The sequence below is a fragment of the Danaus plexippus genome, chromosome 24 (assembly GCF_018135715.1).
Source record: "Danaus plexippus chromosome 24, MEX_DaPlex, whole genome shotgun sequence".
In the NCBI taxonomy this organism is placed as follows: domain Eukaryota; kingdom Metazoa; phylum Arthropoda; class Insecta; order Lepidoptera; family Nymphalidae; genus Danaus; species Danaus plexippus.
Genome location: NC_083552.1, coordinates 1,188,644 through 1,208,484, shown reverse-complemented (window position 1 = coordinate 1,208,484; position 19,841 = coordinate 1,188,644). Strand labels below are relative to the sequence as shown.

At 35.7% G+C, this 19,841-nt stretch overlaps 1 protein-coding gene across 4 annotated transcripts in view; it reads left to right on the top strand.

Annotated features, from left to right (window-relative positions):
- The window catches only part of LOC116775907 (inositol 1,4,5-trisphosphate receptor), a 50,058-nt gene that overhangs the window by 18,292 nt on the left and 11,925 nt on the right, over positions 1–19,841 (top strand). The window contains exons 5-38 of one of the 4 annotated variants that reach the window (XM_061524196.1): positions 3,182–3,301; positions 3,826–3,943; positions 4,219–4,331; positions 4,803–5,033; positions 5,218–5,330; positions 5,843–5,992; positions 6,240–6,324; positions 6,540–6,700; positions 7,073–7,238; positions 7,421–7,564; positions 7,686–7,830; positions 8,118–8,274; positions 8,417–8,483; positions 8,731–8,906; positions 9,638–9,793; positions 9,968–10,165; positions 10,505–10,611; positions 11,068–11,147; positions 11,469–11,570; positions 11,820–11,965; positions 12,554–12,601; positions 13,169–13,328; positions 13,513–13,654; positions 13,979–14,088; positions 14,415–14,549; positions 14,823–14,960; positions 15,128–15,331; positions 15,772–15,887; positions 16,219–16,354; positions 16,615–16,777; positions 17,000–17,136; positions 17,935–18,055; positions 18,501–18,643; positions 19,211–19,401. In XM_061524196.1, coding sequence (XP_061380180.1) covers positions 3,182–3,301; positions 3,826–3,943; positions 4,219–4,331; positions 4,803–5,033; positions 5,218–5,330; positions 5,843–5,992; positions 6,240–6,324; positions 6,540–6,700; positions 7,073–7,238; positions 7,421–7,564; positions 7,686–7,830; positions 8,118–8,274; positions 8,417–8,483; positions 8,731–8,906; positions 9,638–9,793; positions 9,968–10,165; positions 10,505–10,611; positions 11,068–11,147; positions 11,469–11,570; positions 11,820–11,965; positions 12,554–12,601; positions 13,169–13,328; positions 13,513–13,654; positions 13,979–14,088; positions 14,415–14,549; positions 14,823–14,960; positions 15,128–15,331; positions 15,772–15,887; positions 16,219–16,354; positions 16,615–16,777; positions 17,000–17,136; positions 17,935–18,055; positions 18,501–18,643; positions 19,211–19,401 — 4,679 coding nt within the window. Of the gene's footprint in view, positions 1–3,181; positions 3,302–3,825; positions 3,944–4,218; positions 4,332–4,802; positions 5,034–5,217; positions 5,331–5,842; positions 5,993–6,239; positions 6,325–6,539; positions 6,701–7,072; positions 7,239–7,420; positions 7,565–7,685; positions 7,831–8,117; positions 8,275–8,416; positions 8,484–8,730; positions 8,907–9,637; positions 9,794–9,967; positions 10,166–10,504; positions 10,612–11,067; positions 11,148–11,465; positions 11,571–11,819; positions 11,966–12,553; positions 12,602–13,168; positions 13,329–13,512; positions 13,655–13,978; positions 14,089–14,414; positions 14,550–14,822; positions 14,961–15,127; positions 15,332–15,771; positions 15,888–16,218; positions 16,355–16,614; positions 16,778–16,999; positions 17,137–17,934; positions 18,056–18,500; positions 18,644–19,210; positions 19,402–19,841 lie in introns of all 4 variants that reach the window. The other 3 variants (XM_061524195.1, XM_061524198.1, XM_061524197.1) reach the window with 3 other exon arrangements.

Genomic DNA, 19,841 nt, shown 5'->3' with positions numbered 1-19,841 from the left:
ACGAGTTTTTTTTATTATTATTTTATCCTACATACCCTCGACGCTCCGGCTACTTTGCATCCGTGATTACGGTTCCTGCAAGATCAATACTCGCGATACTCTTAGATATCATTATGTGAACTTAGCATAATATATTTCACTTATAGTATTATATATCGACCTTGGTCCTGTCTAAACTGGAGTCTAGATGCTGGACCACATGCTGCCACTTAAAGGAGACCTATTACTTATCCATCTTCAATGCAATTGATAAAACCGAATTAGTATTACATTTACAATGTAGAGACTATTTATAACGAGTGATTCAAGTTTTCAGGATTTCCTTTCCTTTTTTAAAGCTCTTGCTATGCACTACACGTCTGAACTTAGCTTTAATACAAAAGATATTTATTTTTTGAATGTTTATACAGGCTTAAATAATATTCTAAAAAGATAGACATATCCCTGTGTACATACTAGTATTATTGAGAAAGAATCTCCAATGAAAATATATACCTATATATCGCATCGGCGTTCAAAAATAGCGATAAGTGTCTGCCATCTGGATTTATGACTATGAAGAATGATATATTCCATCAACGAGACAATTTATACGTTGAGATGTTTATAAATTAAATATATATAAAAAAATATCTCAATTAAGATTTCCTCGATGGCTTATATGAATAAGATTTAGCTGGATACCGTGGCTTTGGCTGCGATCTTAGTTATTTTATTGTCTTATTGTGTACGGTACACACAAAATGACTATAAATATTTATAATGAGATCTAAGATTTTCGCGAGTTTTATTCATTTAAATGAGACTAGTATTATTTAAATGAAAAAAAATATATATATAAATATTTATGTTGTGTTATACATCTTATAAAACAAAAAAATACGTATTTTATATTGATCTAGTGAGAAACGAAATAATGGTTAAATAATTAAGTCGTTATTCAGCTTTTTATTTTCATCGTTTATATTGTGAAAATAACGAGAAAAATTGTCTCAATGTAACCAAAAAACGAGTTTGCATTAATAATAATATTTTAACCTTCCATAGAAAACACAATTTAATCTAAATTCATAAAACTAAATAAACATTTCTCTTGCATCAGAATAAAATACGCTTATAGCATAATAATTGTATTTTTTGTATGAAATCACATCTACTTGTTGTCGGTTACTAGTCCCATATATTTCTCTAAACACATCAATGTTAATCTTAAATTAAATTACGTAATCAACAAAGAGATAGTCGCAGACAAAAGTTAGTATACCGTAAAAGTCTGTGTATAATAACCAAATATTTTCCACATCTAATGAGATCTAAGACTCTCGCGAGTATTATTCATTTAAATGAAACTAATATATTTTCGGATATACTACGCGGATTTTATTATTTTAAAACTACATAATCCCGACGTCTCGGTTACTTTACAGCAACCGTGATCTCGGGCAGAGTTTTTAATGAAATTCAATTCATTATGTAGTTTTAAAATAATAAAATCCGCGTAGTATATCCGAAAATATATTAGTTTCATTTATATTTTCAACATCTCCCAACAATAAATTCAATGCTATCAATTTTATGAATGCGGTCATTATTCTTCGACAATAAAGTAAAGTCACTATACTATTCTGGCGAGCGGATTCCGAGTCTAAATTGAGACACATTAACGGAACTCTGGATTTAATTATTGATAGATACATTCCACATATTTTGTTATAGAACAATTCTTTACGTGTATTCGCGTAGTTTCTTTTAATATAATTAATATTTCGTTAAATAGGTAGCAAAAAAAATACTATCATTCAAATTTTGTTCGGTGAGAGTTAGACGGCTTTCGAAAGATTTGCAATGAAAGCAAAAACTATACATCATTTTTTTTAAATTCATATAAAACATAATACAAATATTAATATTTAGAAAATGTCCTTAAATTTAGATGGAATTTAAGCTCAATATGCTCTTGCAAAGCTGTGTTCCCTTATAGTATTTTTCGAATAGAGATTTTTCGGCTTATGACAGATATCGAAACACTGCCTTATCCTCAAAAACAGTGCAATGTTCTTAAGGAGATTTCGATGTTATCGAATAGAATAACAAGTGATTGATGGCTTTTCCCGTCAAATAAATAAAAACGGTCCAAAAATATTACTGACTTATTATGTGTATGGCATGTTTCTCATATTACACTATTAATGATTATAGGGTTCAAGATTTTTTGGTTGTGAAACGAATGTATTGAAACATGGCTGTGATTAGATCTGATGTCACAGATGTTGGCCCGTAATGATATACAAAGAAATTTGTATCTAATTGCCTTTGATGGAATTATCGCTAATATTACCTATTTCAAATAAAGAGGAATGTCACGTCTGCCACACTGTATTACCAACTTAGTTATTTTTCTTTATGGATTGTTTAACTTTCAAACGGTTATTCTTATTACTTTCTGCTTTGATGAGGAAAAAGTAGACCCATATTTTTACTTATAACCTAGATACTATCATTGGAATATTTTATGTAAGGTATTAAGAAGAATTTACTCTTAGCACACCTAAGCGCTACATAAAGACTAATTTCGAAGATTCCTTTTACAGTAATTCTCACCAAAAACGTGTTTCCTTATGATTCATACCAAGACCAAAAAGCTGTATTCGTAATTACGTACTCCCGTAATTCCATTCTCCTTATACATTCCAAAATTTTTATGAACAAATCGACTATTCATGACTTGCAGACTTAATAGCTTTTACGAAGCATAAATGCTTTTAGACCGACATTGAGAGTGAATTTGTATTTCTGGAATACCATTCCTTTTTCCAGCTATAATTATTATTCATTTGCTTATGTCAGAATTTTGCTTATTCTATATAACCCTTATTTCTCTTTGAAGATTACCGAAATTAATTTTAACAATCCATCAGTAATAGTCCCTTTGCGTTCATACGAGCTTTGTATAGTTCAAGAAATTTCAGTCTTTTGAGCTTTGGAACTCACGTTAAATTATAGATCTTAGCTGTCTAGAAGTTAAACAATGTTTTAGATCTCAATTTTATTTATGCATTACCAGAATAACTTGATTCTTTAATATTCTGGTTGGTATAAACAGAAAAACAACATTCTACCCTCAATTGCATAAGAAGACTATAGATTAGCTGATAAGAATTCTTCTATCACAATTTTACAGCATGCAGCAGAGATAGAGAAGAAACAGAACGATTTGGAGAATAAAAAGCTGTTGGGTACCGTTGTGCAGTACGGTAGCGTGGTACAACTTTTACATGTCAAGTCCAACAAGTATTTGACTGTGAGTATACACACTTACACACACGCACACACAAAACACACACACACACACACACACATATACATACAATTAGTGTGACAGCTGTTTCATATGATATAGCATATAAAATATTTAGCGGCACATGTTTATTATGATATTTCTAGACCTATGCATTCATAAAACTTCTTTACCTGATAGATTGCTACCTTGGTGGCATCTAGATTTAAATTGATATTCATTGGGAAATACTTTTTCTTCTGTTATATACATTTTATATATTTAATGCTATCAAACAAGAACAAATACTTTATATACATACATACATATATACTTAGTACATTTTCAGTTAGCACGTTTATAGTTTCAAAGTAAATATGAGATGACGTCTCAGTAGTTTTTCACACACTCACATATTTTCTGTCAGTGTAACTGTTATTGCAAAGTTAATGTGAAATCATAAATGACAAAAATATAATTAACTATGATTTTATTTGAAAATATGAACATTAAAATCTTAGTTATAATCATTCGTTGTTATTTTTCAGGTGAACAAAAGATTGCCGGCTTTGCTGGAGAAAAATGCGATGCGAGTGCATCTTGACGCGAACGGTAACGAAGGATCGTGGTTCTACGTTATACCGTTCTATAAGCTGCGGTCGACGGGTTTGTTTGTCGTTTATATTACATAGAAATATATACTCATCACGATCGGGAATAGAGTCTATGACTTAGTTTACCGCCACAATGAAAACAAGCCATTGGTGCCGGTAAACACTTGATCGTCCAAGTTTTATTTAGGCATAAAATAAAAGCTCTATATATGAAATATGTTTCATAATAATAGATTCAGTACAGAAATGAGACAATGACTTCTATGTATCCTCACCCTGTTGAAATAATTGTAATATTATTGTATGTATTATGTTATCTTCAACCAGGTGATAACGTGGTGGTGGGTGATAAGGTGATCCTGAACCCTGTGAACGCGGGTCAACAGGTGTTGCACGTGTCCTCACACCACGAGCTGCCCGACAACGCTGGATGTATGGAGGTAAGGAATAATCATTCCTGGGAGTACTTGGTACGGAGAACATTATGGTAGATTTCGTGGTACGAGGGTACTGGTAGAAATAATTACTGAAATATAAGTTTTCGTACCTGTCCCTTCATTTCCATGACACTTTATAAGAGATTTCGTGGTAGGGGGACATTGGAAGAAATAATTACTAGGACAGTACCTTTACGACCTGCAAGTTCGTTTCCTTGGTACTGGAGACATTATAGGAGATTCCGTGGTAGGAGGGCATTAAAATAAATAATTTCTGGGATAGTACCCTTACTGTCTGCACCTTTATTTCCATATTCCTGGAGGCATAATAAGAGATCTCGTGGTAGGAGAGCAATGGAAGAAATAATAACTGGGATTGAACGTTTACAACCTCAGCTTCATTTCCACCCTCCATCAGGTGCAATGACAGTCAAGCGTTTTATAAAATATTTGAGCATTTTTTTTATTCACCAGGTGAATGTAGTTAATTCATCAACGTCATGGAAGGTGACTCTGTTTTTGGAGCACAAGGAGAATCAGGAGGAGATGCTGAAGGGGGGTGACGTGGTGCGTCTCTTCCACGCCGAACAAGAGAAGTTCCTCACCATGGACGAATATAGAAGGAGACATCACGTCTTCCTCAGAACCACTGGAAGGTCGAGTGCTACGGCTGCGACTAGCAGCAAGGCGCTGTGGGAAATCGAGGTCAGTTTTAAATTAATAAGTTTCAAAGATTAACCGTGCGCTGTTACAAAAGAAAATATCTTCAATAAAATTGCAAAGAAAATGATATTCACAGCCAGAATATCACCAACTGAGAATTAAAGTCCTTAGACCTGGAAAAAGCGTTGTAAATATTTGTTTACCTATAAATATAATTCGTTTCCAGGTGGTGCAGCATGACCCGTGCCGCGGTGGAGCTGGACATTGGAATTCCATCTTCCGGTTCAAACACCTCGCCACCGGACACTACCTGGCCGCGGAGGCCTGTACTAAACTAGTGTATGTCTCTGAACACTTCCCTCAGAACACACCTTAAATAAAACTAATGTTTTCGGATTACTACGCGTTTTTTAATAATTTGAAGCACATACTCCCGACGTTTTGGTTACTTCGCAGTAAACGTGATCACGGGCAGAAGAGATGACGATGTCCCCCTCGATATTCTCATCTCAACGTAAATATGTAGTTCAAAACGCGTAGTAATAAAAAAACATTAGTTTTATTTAAATTAATACTGGGGAAAGTCTTAGAGCTCATTATATTTTTACCTTTTCATTATTTCATATAGTTAAGTCGATCGAAATTTCTTTTAAAAAACTTTGAAATATTTGATGATTGTAATATTTATTAATCGTTTTTATTAAAAAAAGTCTTATATTTAGGAATATTTTTTTTGTTGTTATAATAACTAGTCGGCTCGTTTTTTTTTGCAATATTTGTATCTCATTTATCTTCATATATATATATTTCTATCTAGTGTGTATAATATATTAAGTATATAATTAAATCAGGGAGGGTGCTATAGACCCTGATGCGGAAGGCGAGCCAGCGTACCAGTTGGTATCAGTTCCACATTCATCAGAGATCGCCACGCTGTTCGAGTTAGATCCCACTACCATGACGCACTCCGACGCCCCCGTACCACAAAGTAGCTATGTCAGGTAAATTTTACATTATGAGCAATGACTACACTAATAAAAGACTCGATTCTATGAAAATGTATGAATGGATTACGTTTTTAACATCAACACGAGGAGGACTCGAACCTGCAACCTTCGGAAAATGTCTTTCCAGTTGCTTTTAACAATTATATGCACGATACGTGTCGATATATCTTTCATTATATATTTTCTACTTTAAATTTAAATCATCGATAATGACACTTTAGTTTGGTACGTCACTTTTCAGATTACAACATCTCTGCACTCACACGTGGGTCCATTCAACATCAATACCCATTGATAAGGAGGAAGAGAAACCTGTCATGTCAAAGGTTAATATAGATTTAAATTAAATTTGCAACTTAAAAAATACAACGAGGACGAATTATATAGAACCCTGGGATGAACCTGTTCCTTTATAAGTAATTTGAGCGATGAATATACATACAAATAGTCAGTTATATTTTAAATGACATTGAAACTTTAATTATATATTTTTTAATAATAAAAAAAAAACTGGCTTAAGTCCAATGTCCTGTTTGTCTAGGTGGGTTGTTCTATAGTGAAGGAGGACAAGGAAGCGTTTGCCCTTATATCCGTGTCCCCTAGCGAAGTTCGAGATCTGGACTTCGCCAACGACGCCTGCAAGGTCCTCTCAGCACTCTCCACCAAACTACACCATGGGAACATCGAGCCCAACGAAATGAAGTTAGTATACAGGGTGCTACGATTCTTAACGTAGTACTTTGAGGATACTTAATATCGGTTGTCTTTTTTGTTTGATTTGATTTTCGTAAGGAACAATGAAAATAACATATTGTTTTTTTTTTATTATTTAGCTGCTTCCTAATAGTATGAATTTACAATAAAAAAAGAAGTCGTTAATTTACTTGAATAGGATTTAAATAGTCGGATGCTCGAAATGCTTCACCAAATATCATAAAACAACGCGTATTATTAACTAAAGTTACAATAAATACTAACCTGGGACTCAACATATTGCTTTTATATTTTCTATGACTACCCTCCAAAGATATAACAATATATATACATATATTATTAATTCAATATTCGTTTCAGAGCCCTAACGAGTCTCCTCCAAGACATAGTTTACTTTATAGCTGGTTTTGAAAACGAACCGAACAAGTCGAAAGCTCTAGAACTTGTTGTAGAGAATCCCAATAGAGACAGACAGAAACTGCTGAGAGAGCAGTACATACTAAGACAACTATTCATGATACTACAGGTACATATTAGCATGCATATGCACTACTATAAATATCCACAAAAAAATCAAAATTATTTTAAGTAGCTCTACAATGTAAATCATTTACCATGAGCCATTATTTTGTCTAATAACTAGCTTGTTACATTGATTTCATTTTCACTATAGATCTCTGGTCTAATGCATCATGTACTTATTATCAGAGTCCCTTCCAAGAATCACCAAAAGGCGAACCGTTCCTTAAAATCGAGGAGCTCTATGATCCACGGTACGCGCCTTACAAGTTCATCTTCAGACTCTGCTACCGCATACTGAGACTTAGTCAACAGGATTACAGGAAAAACCAGGTGGGTCATAATATAGCTTGTCTTCTACGAGGTACTAAAATTTTAATCAAACACACCTCTAATTAGAAAGAATTTAATACATATATATCTCTACGAGTTTTTAAATACGTTTTTGTTTCAGGAATACATCGCCAAGCACTTCAGCTTCATGCAAAAGCAGATCGGCTACGACATACTGGCGGAAGATACGATAACAGCGCTGTTACACAACAACCGGAAGCTGTTGGAGAAACACATCACGGCCTCCGAGATCGAGACGTTTGTTGGTAACTATGGTTGTTGTGTATTAAATAAATATATTGATTCAAATCTTATATTATCTTAAACTAATATTTTCAAATTACTACGCCTTATTTGATAACAGTGACCACGGGCAGACGAGATGAAAATGATTCTCATAGTTTTAAAACTAACAAAATAACACATATATATATATACATATATATATATATTATACACGTATAAAAAGTATTTTTTCCTACTTAAGCAACTTCTATGTTTCCTAGTGATATATCCTCATCTGTATTACAGCATCTCCTTTATCACGTTCCAGGTCTAGTCCGTAAGAACATGAAGACCTGGCAGTCCCGGTTCCTGGACTACCTCAGTGATCTCTGCATCTCCAACAAGAAAGCCATCGCTGTCACACAAGAACTGATCTGCAAGAGCGTACTGTGTGCGAACAACGCTGATATACTCATAGAAACCAGGTAGAGAAAATATTATATTTTAGCAGTACATAAGAAGCGGTTATTTAATCTGTGTAAAAAAAAAAATAATTGCATATGGATGTGTTGTATAGGATCATGTACTGAAATAATTATTATGTAAAAATAATGAATTATTACACAGGTTGGTGTCGGATGACTCGAGCAACGACGATGGTGGAGAGGTGATGCTGTATTGGAACAATAAACAGGTTCGGTACAGAAATATTGTAATTGTATGAGCGAGGAGGATAAACGTCACTGGGTATTATTATAGATATATTATAGCTTTTAAACGTTGCCTTTGTTATTTTGGTTCAAACAGATACATATCTAATGTATTACAAAAACAATTCTCCACCAGCCTACATAATTTATTTTTATCATATATCGTGACAATAGAGTAGTTATCATTAAAAAAGCGAAAATAAAGTACCTATCATTATATATATTCGTCAGGAATGTCGGTCACTCAATTCTTTGGCTGAACAAGCATCAGATCCTCGTAGCGAAGCGGCCGCCATCTTGGATTACTACCGCCATCAGCTCGACCTGTTCTCGAACATGTGTCTCAACAGACAGTACCTGGCGCTCAACAGTCTGTCACACCAACTGCACATTGATCTTATACTCAAGTAAGTTAAACCGTTCCTTTAGAGTTTAGAAATATGTTCACATAATTTAAAATTATTGATAATAATTTTGAGTCTCCTCCTCTGTCCTTACTTAAAAGCAACGATACATTTAATAACTGTTCTTTGATACGTCGGGGTGGCCTGGAGGTTAAAGGCCCGCCTCTCATACGTGAGGGCGCGGGTTCGAAACCTCGCAAGTACCAAAGTGATCTCTTCCGAGTCATATGTACTTTCTAAGAGTGTTTAGACACCACTGACAAACGGTGAAGGAAAACATCGTGAGGAAACCTGGTCTTATAATTTCAAATTATAAGATTGAAACCGCCAACCCGTCTTGAGCAAGCGTGGTAATTTATGCTCTAACCTTCTCCATGTGAGACGCCTTTGCTCAGCAGTGGGCTCCGATAGGCTGATGATGATATTGGATACAATATTTCTTTGGTAAACGATTCTGATAAAGAGCTGATTTATACAAATAATATATAGTTTTTGTCATATACGTCGTAAGCCTAGCAAAATCTACCTTCAAGCTACGATATCCAGCCTGGTTTGGTTAGTTCTATATAACATATCTCTGAACTGTAGACATGTCTAATGTCCTTATTATGTTCAAATAACCAAAATAATATAACCATTAGCCATCCAGATAAAAAATGAAGAAAAAAATGTCACAAGTTGTGATCCATGTGTTAACAATCCACGACGGTAACCAATATAACTATTTCTTCCAGGTGCATGTCAAACCCCGTGCTATCTCACGAGGTCCGTGCATCTTTCTGTCGCCTGATGCTTCACCTGCACGTGGACCGCGACCCCCAGGAGCCCGTCACGCCGGTCAAGTACGCCCGGCTGTGGGCAGAGGTCGCCGCCACCATACGAGTGCACGAGTCGGTACACCCGCCTCACGTGGACACAAATTCTCACATACAAACACCTCACATGTAGAAAAACACACACGTTCACACGTACACGGCGCACACACAGAGATACATACATTACGATAAATAACATGTATGATATCAATTATTTTCATTACATTAATCCTTCATTAATTGCCTCAGCTATCAGTGCGTGAAAGGCGGTCAGGATGCGACACGGGAGAAGGTGAAGAAGCAATTCGAGTCCACGATAGATTTCGTTGAGGACTACTTGTGCAAAGACGTGACCAGGACGTGGTACCTGAGCGACCACGACCAGAATAAGTTGACCTTTGAAGTCGTTAAACTGGCTAGAGAATTGATTTACTTTGGATTTTATAGGTAGGATATTGGCGTGTAGCTAAACTAAGTAATAGAAATATATATGTCACATAAACTGACTTCTTATACAGTATATCTATGTTCTTTTGGTCTCCGTGACCAGCACCACCAAAATAATACTAGCAATGCGTTAAAATATGTATTGATATCGAAAAAATATTACTTATTTTATATAGAGCAAGATAATGATAGTGGAGACAGTACTTAACTAGAACTATTTATATATTTAAAAGGAGCTAATATTAAAGAAATTTAAAAACATAACCTCTAAGTCTACTTCATTTGAGGCAGGAACAAATTACAGGTTATATTATTAAGACTTTTTCTTATGAAACACAGCTTCAGCGATCTTCTTCGGCTGACGAAAACCTTATTGAGTATTCTTGACTGCGTCACTGCCATCGATCTGCTGAATGAAACGAACGCGCTCGCCGGAGAGGTTGAATGTGAGTTGTATAAAGTAACAAGATACATATATATATGTGTGTGTGTGTGTGTGTGTACATACTAAAATAATATGAAATATTTTAGAAGAAACTAATTTTTATATTAATACTAAATATATATATTTATGTTAAAAACTTAATGTTACACGCAGCTGAGGAAAACGAAAAGAAGATTTGTGAGTAGCGTAGTGTAGAATGACATATTTGATCTGGCCATAAATATCGTTATATTTTAAATTTGGAATCTATCATTGGTTTTTCCCGCCAGTTTATGTAAAATATTTAGTAATATTAAAAAGAATTAAAATGATACAGAATATTGAATGACTGTTTGTATTACATAAAGTAGCCATGGAACCAAATATATTCTGTTAAAATCTCATATGTATTAACAATAATAGTTACGTGAAACATAAATATATTTATAGCATAGCAAGATTAATATGATTGTTGTAGCGGAGGGGGGAGTTCTCCGGAGCATTGGCGACATGGGAGCTGTCATGACCTCCATCACACTCGGACCTGGCGCATTGAATGTAAATATTATACAGAAAGTACTCGAAAACAATATTAATGCTATAATCAATAACTAAAACACATTAATATACGCTTTGTTTGTAAACGCGGTAAGACCAAAAAAATATCTTCGAATTTATCAATATTTGGACACATTACTCCATAGAAACGAGATGGCGAGAAAATTTGGTCCTTAATGTGATTTACAGTTGTGTAGACGAATCGTATACAGATTTAGAAAATATGCATTTATGGATGATTATTATACTATGACGTATAAAATGAGAGCATGGACTCGGTATACGCTATCGGCATTATCATAATGGGTGTTCTGTCAGCAGGTGGTGGGCGGAGGGCCGGCGAGGAGTCCTTCAGCGTTGGCGCTGGCCAGGAAACATCCGCTCGTCATGGAGACCAAGCTGAAGATCATCGAAATACTGCAGGTGCGGTTCAGCAGATAGTGCAACACTAAAAGCAATCGCACTCTTAAATAATCAAGTTGTCCTTTTTATTCTTACCTATCTTATATACTGCTCCACTTAAATGTTATCAGAAATCTTTATTGAACGGCTAAACTAAGTTTTCTTTGAGAGCACTGTTTTACGAGCTTAAGAAAAAAACTTCCTCCGGCGTTTATATTATGATATCACTAATAAAGTGACCCAAACAATAAACAAGAAATGTCGAAACAGTTCATCCTGGACGTCCGTTTGGACTACCGCATCAGCTGTCTGCTGTCGATCTTCAAGAAGGCTTTCGAGACCTCGTCCCCGGATGCTCTCGGGCGTGTGGACGTGGAGGCCATCGGACTACAGGCCGAGGGAATCTTCAGTTGTCGGTATGAACACTCCACACACAACATATCAAGCGCTACTAGGCGAGTTAGAAGTACGAAGATTAATACATATGAAAGTCATTCTACTTAATTCAAATTCAATTCAATTAAAATCAATAATAAATTTTTGCTTTAATATGTATAATTTTTATTATATATGTGACTTTATTTATTTCGAGTGAAATGTTAAGATAGGTATCATTAAAATACATACAATGTTTATAAAATTTATCTCGTTTCGTTGGCGATGTTCACACCTGGTATTATAGTTGTACTATTGTAACTAATCGGTGGCGGGTTTATAGTAACATTTTTTTCATTATTTCTAGTTAATACTACTCTTTTCGAGTATTCTCTTTGGACACTTCTTGCTTCTCTGTAACAATTACATATCAGTCAGTAAATTTCTTTCTATTCCGTTCCATATGAATTCATTAAAATTCATTGCTATTTTTCTCTTTTACACTACATATTTATCTGTAATTGGGAATTATAATCGTAGAGAGCACTTCGAGAGGAAAGACGTGCAATTCTTATTCCGATGGTGGGTCGTGCTGGCGATCGGTGTTAATTAATGAATCATGATTTCAGAGCAATTCAAACTGTGCCTGACAACTGTCTGCCAAAAAATGTAGATTTGTTAGTAAGATTGATATCTATCGCATGATGCATGATACAAATACCGCCGCTAACCGCATGGGCTGATCTCTTCGCTTACACATGTTGACGGCTGATGTTTCTCCGTGTGTCCTTACCTTAATTATCCGACCGAAACAATTAAACTATTCTGGTATAGATAATGTACATATTTTTCAATGCAGTCATGGAAATGTTAGAATAAAATGATTTGTATGCTAAGCATGTTCTGTGTTCTGTCCCTTAAGTTTTAATTTGTTTTTTTTTTTTTGAGAAATAAAATCCTCATTACAAGGACTAACTAGTGTCACCTCTCCGAACACGGCAGGCGATATTATACTTTACAGCCATTACAATAAAATCCACATCTTATCGGAATGTTTAAGTTTTTGTGAAGTGTTTCCCATATAACTCTAACCATTGCTTATTTTGAATGAGAAATGATACTTTTATACGAAAACGGTCTCATTTTACAGTCATAACGCTTATAATCCGGTTGTGATTTGTGTTTTTCTCATGTGACATTATATTTTAAACTTTAATATTAATATAATTGGGTTGAAATTTCAGAGACGGTCTGGACCTGGATGCTTGCGGCGGTCGTATGGTGTTGAGAGTGCTGCTGCAGCTATGTTCCCAGGGCGCTTCGGCCAGTCTCGTTTCAGGAGCCCTAGCGCTGCTATTTCGCCATTTCAGTCAGAGACAAGAGGTTTTGGCGGCTTTCAAACAGGTCCTCTTTATAAATTAATTAATATAATTTTATCATATCTTAGCATACAAAATATTTAAAGATAGCTCATAAATACGAATAATGATCTGAGCAAAAACAAATCCTAAGTAATTTCTCATCATACGTGTGAGATTGTAGTGTAATGATTAATTTAAACTATAATATTTAATTATGTTCCGTTCAGGTACAACTGCTGGTGTCGGACGCGGACGTGGAGTCCTACAAACAGATCAAAGCCGATCTGGACATACTGAGACAGAGCGTTGAGAAATCCGAGCTGTGGGTGTTCAACAAAGGACGCGCCGGCATCATAGATGATCACAGCGGTAATACTTCATATAATCATATATCTTATTATTAAATTCATATTTAAAGGCGTTCCAATTTTCTTATATTTCTCCTATATATAAATATACAACTAAAATATATTCAATATGTAAGATCTGCATTTCTAAGATATTTTTTTATTTATATTACATAATATTAATTAAAAAAAAAATACAAGCAATGTATGAAATAGTGATATCTATATAGGCTTAGGTCTATATAGAGTAGATACCTGGAGATGATGAAAGATGATTGTAAAAAAAATCATAAATATTATTAAACATATACAATAATAATACTATCTTAAGACGATACTGTTTCAGACATAAAAGGCGCTGTTGGTCCTGGCGGGGCAGTGTTGGAGCGAAACGCGTCGCTAGACAACGTCCGAGCGCCGAGAGGAGATCGACAGGAGTACGATAAGATTAAGGAGGTACAAACAAAATATTCCATTTTGTTCAATGTGTTATCTAAATTGTCTGTCTATCCATACGGATGATTCATTAATGTAAAATTTTGTCCGCCGACGTTAATATAGACACGGTAGCTCAGTCGGCACAATGACTTGGGTAGCGTATCGCATAGGTTATACGTTCAAATTTTATGGATCTCAGTAATTTTTTTACTATATAATGTCGTTAATTCAAAATTGGTGATATAGAACTTCCGGTCCTTTTTGTTGGTATATAGAAAAAGTCAAAATATTTTATAAGGAATATAATTATTAGCTTTAACTTATTAAAACATTCTGTAAAACAGATCCTGGAACGGATGATCAAGTACTGCACCCAGGGCAACTCGGCGAGGGAGGGGGGGGACTCGAGACCTCGGAGACACGAGCAGAGGCTGCTGAGGAATATAGGAGTACATAATGTAGTGCTGGACCTGCTACAGGTGGGTAGCGGCGGTTGAAGCTGAATAGATTCATAGTCCTAGCTCCTTGCTGGTACGTCAAAAACAATTATACGAAAATGATAAAGACCAGGAAAAGTTAATGTTATTACATTTGAAGTCGCTTCCCTGTCTTCCCGCTTAAAAGCAATTGTTCTGTAGCAACACTGTCTCCGGAGACGCGCTATACACTCTGGATATTTGAAATTATCTATAAAACAATAAAAGGAAATTAAATACTTTATGTAATATATTTTATAATAAATTCTTTTTCAGGTGCCGCACGACGAAGACGACGCCGCTATGGACGAGCTTCTGGACCTGGCGCACGAATTCCTCCAGCACTTCTGTCACGGGAACACACAGAACCAGGCCATACTTCACAAACATCTGGATCTGTTCCTAAATGCTGGAGTAAGAACAGACTGTAATTAATATCCCGTCCACATCACACCGGTAGACTATTGACCTGCAATTATAAGTCAAGCTCTTTTATTCTACAGCTATCAATCAAAGTACGACGATAGAGTTATTTAGAAAACATTATGTTTAAACTAACCGATATATCGTATAAATTTCAGATCCGCGAAGCCCAGACCGTGTGCTCGATATTCGAGGAGAACGCAGCTCTGTGCGCTCACGAAGGGAACGAAAAGGTCGCCGCACACTTCGTCCACTGCATCGAATCTCGCGGACGGAGACCGGCCTACCTCAAGTTCCTGAGAACGATAGTGCGGGCTGGACCACACCATATACGGAGAAGCCAGGACCTGGTCATGCAGGAAGTAAGCATAAGCATGGTTTTAAAAGTGACGGAATTTCTTAGCATTCCATGGATTCACTTGGCACCGGATCCATCTCGTTACAGGGAGAGGAGCTTCAACAGTGCCTGGGACTTTCGACCCAGGTGTAGGTTTAAGATGCCTATCTAACGCGTTAAACGCTCAGCTCCACCGTCCCATCCCCTCCTCCCACCATATATGACTTAACATAAGATTCTACTATCAGTAACATGTCTATATTAAACTTATCACATTTTGTGTCATCAATCAAAACACGAATTATTCTCTGTCGTTCATCAATAAATTTCGTATATGACTCCATCATTTGTGATCATGGATAGAAACTCGGAAACGCTCAGTATTTAGTTAAACGATGCATACTTGTGCTAAGGTACATGTAATACACATATATGTATATAATAGTATTTCATGTTTCATTGTAGATGGTGAATGCTGGCGAGGACGTGCTGGTGTTCTACAACGACAAAGTACTCTTCAACTACTTCATCAAAATGATGAGAGAGTACAAACAGACGGGAGAGATGCCTGAAGCTTTAACGTAACATATATACAATATATATACATATATATATATATAGAATAATATGATAATTTGATTTTAAAATTTATATTCCTGATCTAGCATTTAATAAAAATTTAAAATATTCACACATCAGTTGAATGGTACAACAAAAAAAAAATGCAAAATTTTCTTTTTTTTTTTTTGTTTTAAAAATTGAATTTGTAAATATTATTATGGTACAACAGCTTGACATTTATAAAATGTGTATTGGTGGCTTCTTTAACAATCTAATATACATGTACACTTAATTTAAACATTGCTAACAATATCTATCTGATATTTTAACATACACGCGTGTTCCATCCAGGTACCACATAGACCTCATAAAGCTGCTGACTTGCTGTACCCTGGGGAAGAACGTCTACACGGAGATCAAGTGTCACAGTCTCCTGCCGCTGGACGACATCGTGGCGATGATCACACACCCTGACTGCATACCCGAGGTCAAACACACTTGAGATATATATCATCCATCCATCCATCCATGTAAAGAAGATAAATTCAGCTGAAATCCCGATACTAATTAGTAGTATCGCCACTTATCCACAAAAAAAATGGAATAATTTTTTTTATATCAAATAGAATTAATTCTATTACTTAACTCCAGTGAGTTGTATAAACTAAGCTTAATATTATTAATTGAATGAGAGTGTTGAGATGTAATAGTAAACAATATATATATATATATATTATAACATTACAGGTAAAAGAGGCGTACGTGGGCTTCCTGAACCACTGCTACATCGACACGGAGGTGGAGATGAAGGAGATCTACTCCAGCAACTACATGTGGGATCTGTTCGAGCTGTCCTTCCTGCAGGACATGCTGGCCATACTGCAACCGCCCGCCGGCCTCCCCTCGCCTGGCAAGACATGCATTAACATTCAAATAGAAAATATACAGTGAAACTATTATCCATACTAAGTGTATTCGACTTTTCAGAGGTTTTGAAGCTAAAGTCCTTATACCTACATTTAATTGATATTCTGACTCATATTCACTACTTAGTAAAGTTTCTGAAAATTTTTCGAACATATTTACAGTAATAACGTACTTAAGACTCAAGCTTTAAGGTCTATTCTCCCAGGTCCGTCTTCATCGGCCGTGGTCCGCACTTCAGCCAGCTCCAAGCAGGCGTGGGTGAACTACGTGACGGACGTCCTCATGCACACTATATGCACGTTCTTCAACTCTCCCTTCAGCGACCAGAGCACCACAGTACAGGTAAACACTTACATTAACACTATTAGGACACTAATTAAAAACTACACACCCGGATGTTATCATTGACTCGAGCCAATATTAAAAAGGTTATATATGTTTTTATTATTATCTTTATTTATTTATTTTATGTACTACATACTTTTAACTTATCAATACAAGGTTACACAACACCGGAAATCTAAAATCAATACGGTGTTAGTGACGTCTGTCCCGCCCTATATAGCTGTTGTAAGTGAAGCGTGAGCTAGAGGCATTGTAGTCGAATTCTGTCGAATAAAAAAAATAACAAATAAAAAATATACATATATGTAAATACTATGGTTATAAACGTAAATTATTTCTCTCTCACGTAGTTACAGTTGTAGCTAACTAATAGTGTTGTAATATCATGCTATTGAGTTAAATATGGAGTACCATTATTGTTTCCTTGTTGTAGACCAATCAGATTCTGGGATAGTTGAAATTCATCCACAAATAAAATAAGTAACATTATCGATGTACCCAAACATGTGATTATTTAAATATGTTTTGTATAGAGAATAAATAATGTCGTATCCCTTTTATTTCTGCTGCTGTGGGTCAACTATGGCGTGAGTAATATTAATAATCATTAATCATATATCGGTATGACGACCAGCCCCACATAATTTAACTTAGTGACGTCATTCAAACAGAATCCTGTGACAAAAGGTTTAACGTTCTGTATGTTAGAATAAAAATACAAATTTCTGTATTATATCATATACTATGACCGTTATACATTTTAATGTTCACAGTTTATCTATTTTTGTGTCGTAGACTCGCCAGTCGATCTTCGTGAAGCTGCTCCAGACCACGTTCCGTATCTACCAGTGTCCGTGGCTCACTCCGCCGCAGAAACTCAACGTCGAGAAGTGCATACGAACACTCAGTGAAGTTGGTGAGATACGACATACTAGTTTATGACCGAGACGTCGCCCGCGTAGATTTATAATTTAGATTCACAGAGAAATTACTAATGTGTACTGAACATATATGTGGTGACTGGCGGCGCCATCTACAGCCTGACACGTGACTTCATACAAAATATAATCTTCATGTCGTGCTCCTCAGGAAATTCCAAGGAATCTTTGATACACCCAATCCTAGCCTATTATTATTCTGACATGAACTACATTACTGAAAAGCTTAAACAAAAGCCGTTACTATTTTTTGCATGAAGAAACAACATCGACATATTCTTGCAAATGTTCGTATTTGCAATGTCAGTTAAATATTAAATAAAATATGAGACAAAACCGAGATATTGTTTAAGCTGAGAACATAAATACTTACTATAAATAAACATAAAATAAACACTAAACCAAATAATTTTGTATTTCAAGCTAAAAGCCGAAGTATAGCGATCCCGCTCGAGCTGGAGGCTAAGATACAAACGGTGTTCGAGAAGGCCGCGGCGCTGTCGCGACAGACGAGCAAATGGTTGCTGGCTTCAAAGAGTTCGAAATTGGAAAAAATGGCGTCACAGGTATAAGAGATCGTAAACGTACATACCTAGTACTATATTGTATAAGTACTTTGATACGGCATTAAAGAACGAACAAATTAGTGCACAGCTGAAAAATAAGTTCAGAAACATTGTCAGGATAAAAGAACTTTAACTTTATGGTTATGTCCAAATTATTGAAGTGAAACTTCTGTCGCAACTTCCGATTAGGTCACGTTAAACGTTCAACGCTCTTGGGGAGAGGGATTAGAAAGAGACGGAGCGAGAGTAAATGTGAATTGCAAGCAATGTTTATAAAGTTATTCCTATTTTCATTTCCCCATTAAGAAGTTTCAATTCTTCCGCGCGGAGGATCTCCACTCATTTTTTTTTTATTAATAAATCTTAGTGATATCTAAGACTCGCGAGTATTCATTTAAATGAAATTAATATTTTCGAATTTTATTATTACAAAAAAAAAACTACATACTCCCGACGTTTCGATCACTTTGCAGCAACCGTGCACATTGGCAGACGAGATGATAATCTCAATGAGGACCGAAACGTCGGCAGTATATAGTTTTTTTTAACTAATTCTCTCCTGTCCAGTCTAACCTGCAGAATGACCGGTCCGTGATGGAAGGTCTGCAAGAAATCGTCGCACTTCTAGAAGAACAACTACGTCCTTTATTACAAGCTGAGCAATCCCTACTTGTGGACATACTGTACAAGCCTCACAGACTGTTCACGAGCCCGGGAGAACTCACGCATCCTGACACTAGCGGGATATTCATATCCAGGTACGTGATCCATACATGGGCGGCTTAGTACGAGGACATACTCAATATGGTAGGCCGCAGCAGAATATGAAACAGGTTACATGCCTATCTATTTTACTGTATATCTTATATTAATAATAATGTCTCCAACTTGGGTACCTCTCATAAAATTATTTATTTCGTCAATCCCACAGTGCTTGCAATAATTTTTTTAAATGTATTTTATACTAACTATAAGACTGACTTAGCGGACACAGAAATATAAGCGAAACGAGACTTAAGCTGTAATTAATCACCATACTAATTTGCCACATTGTTAGTTGTGAGTGTGTGCGTGTGCGCATGTGTGTAAGTGTGTGTGCATTTGTATTTCAATAATGAGTCAAGGTGCAGTGCTTTTTAAAGCTTTTTTTAAATTCGGCTGTCGTCATATTAAATACGTCAAAGCGGGAAAATAAGTC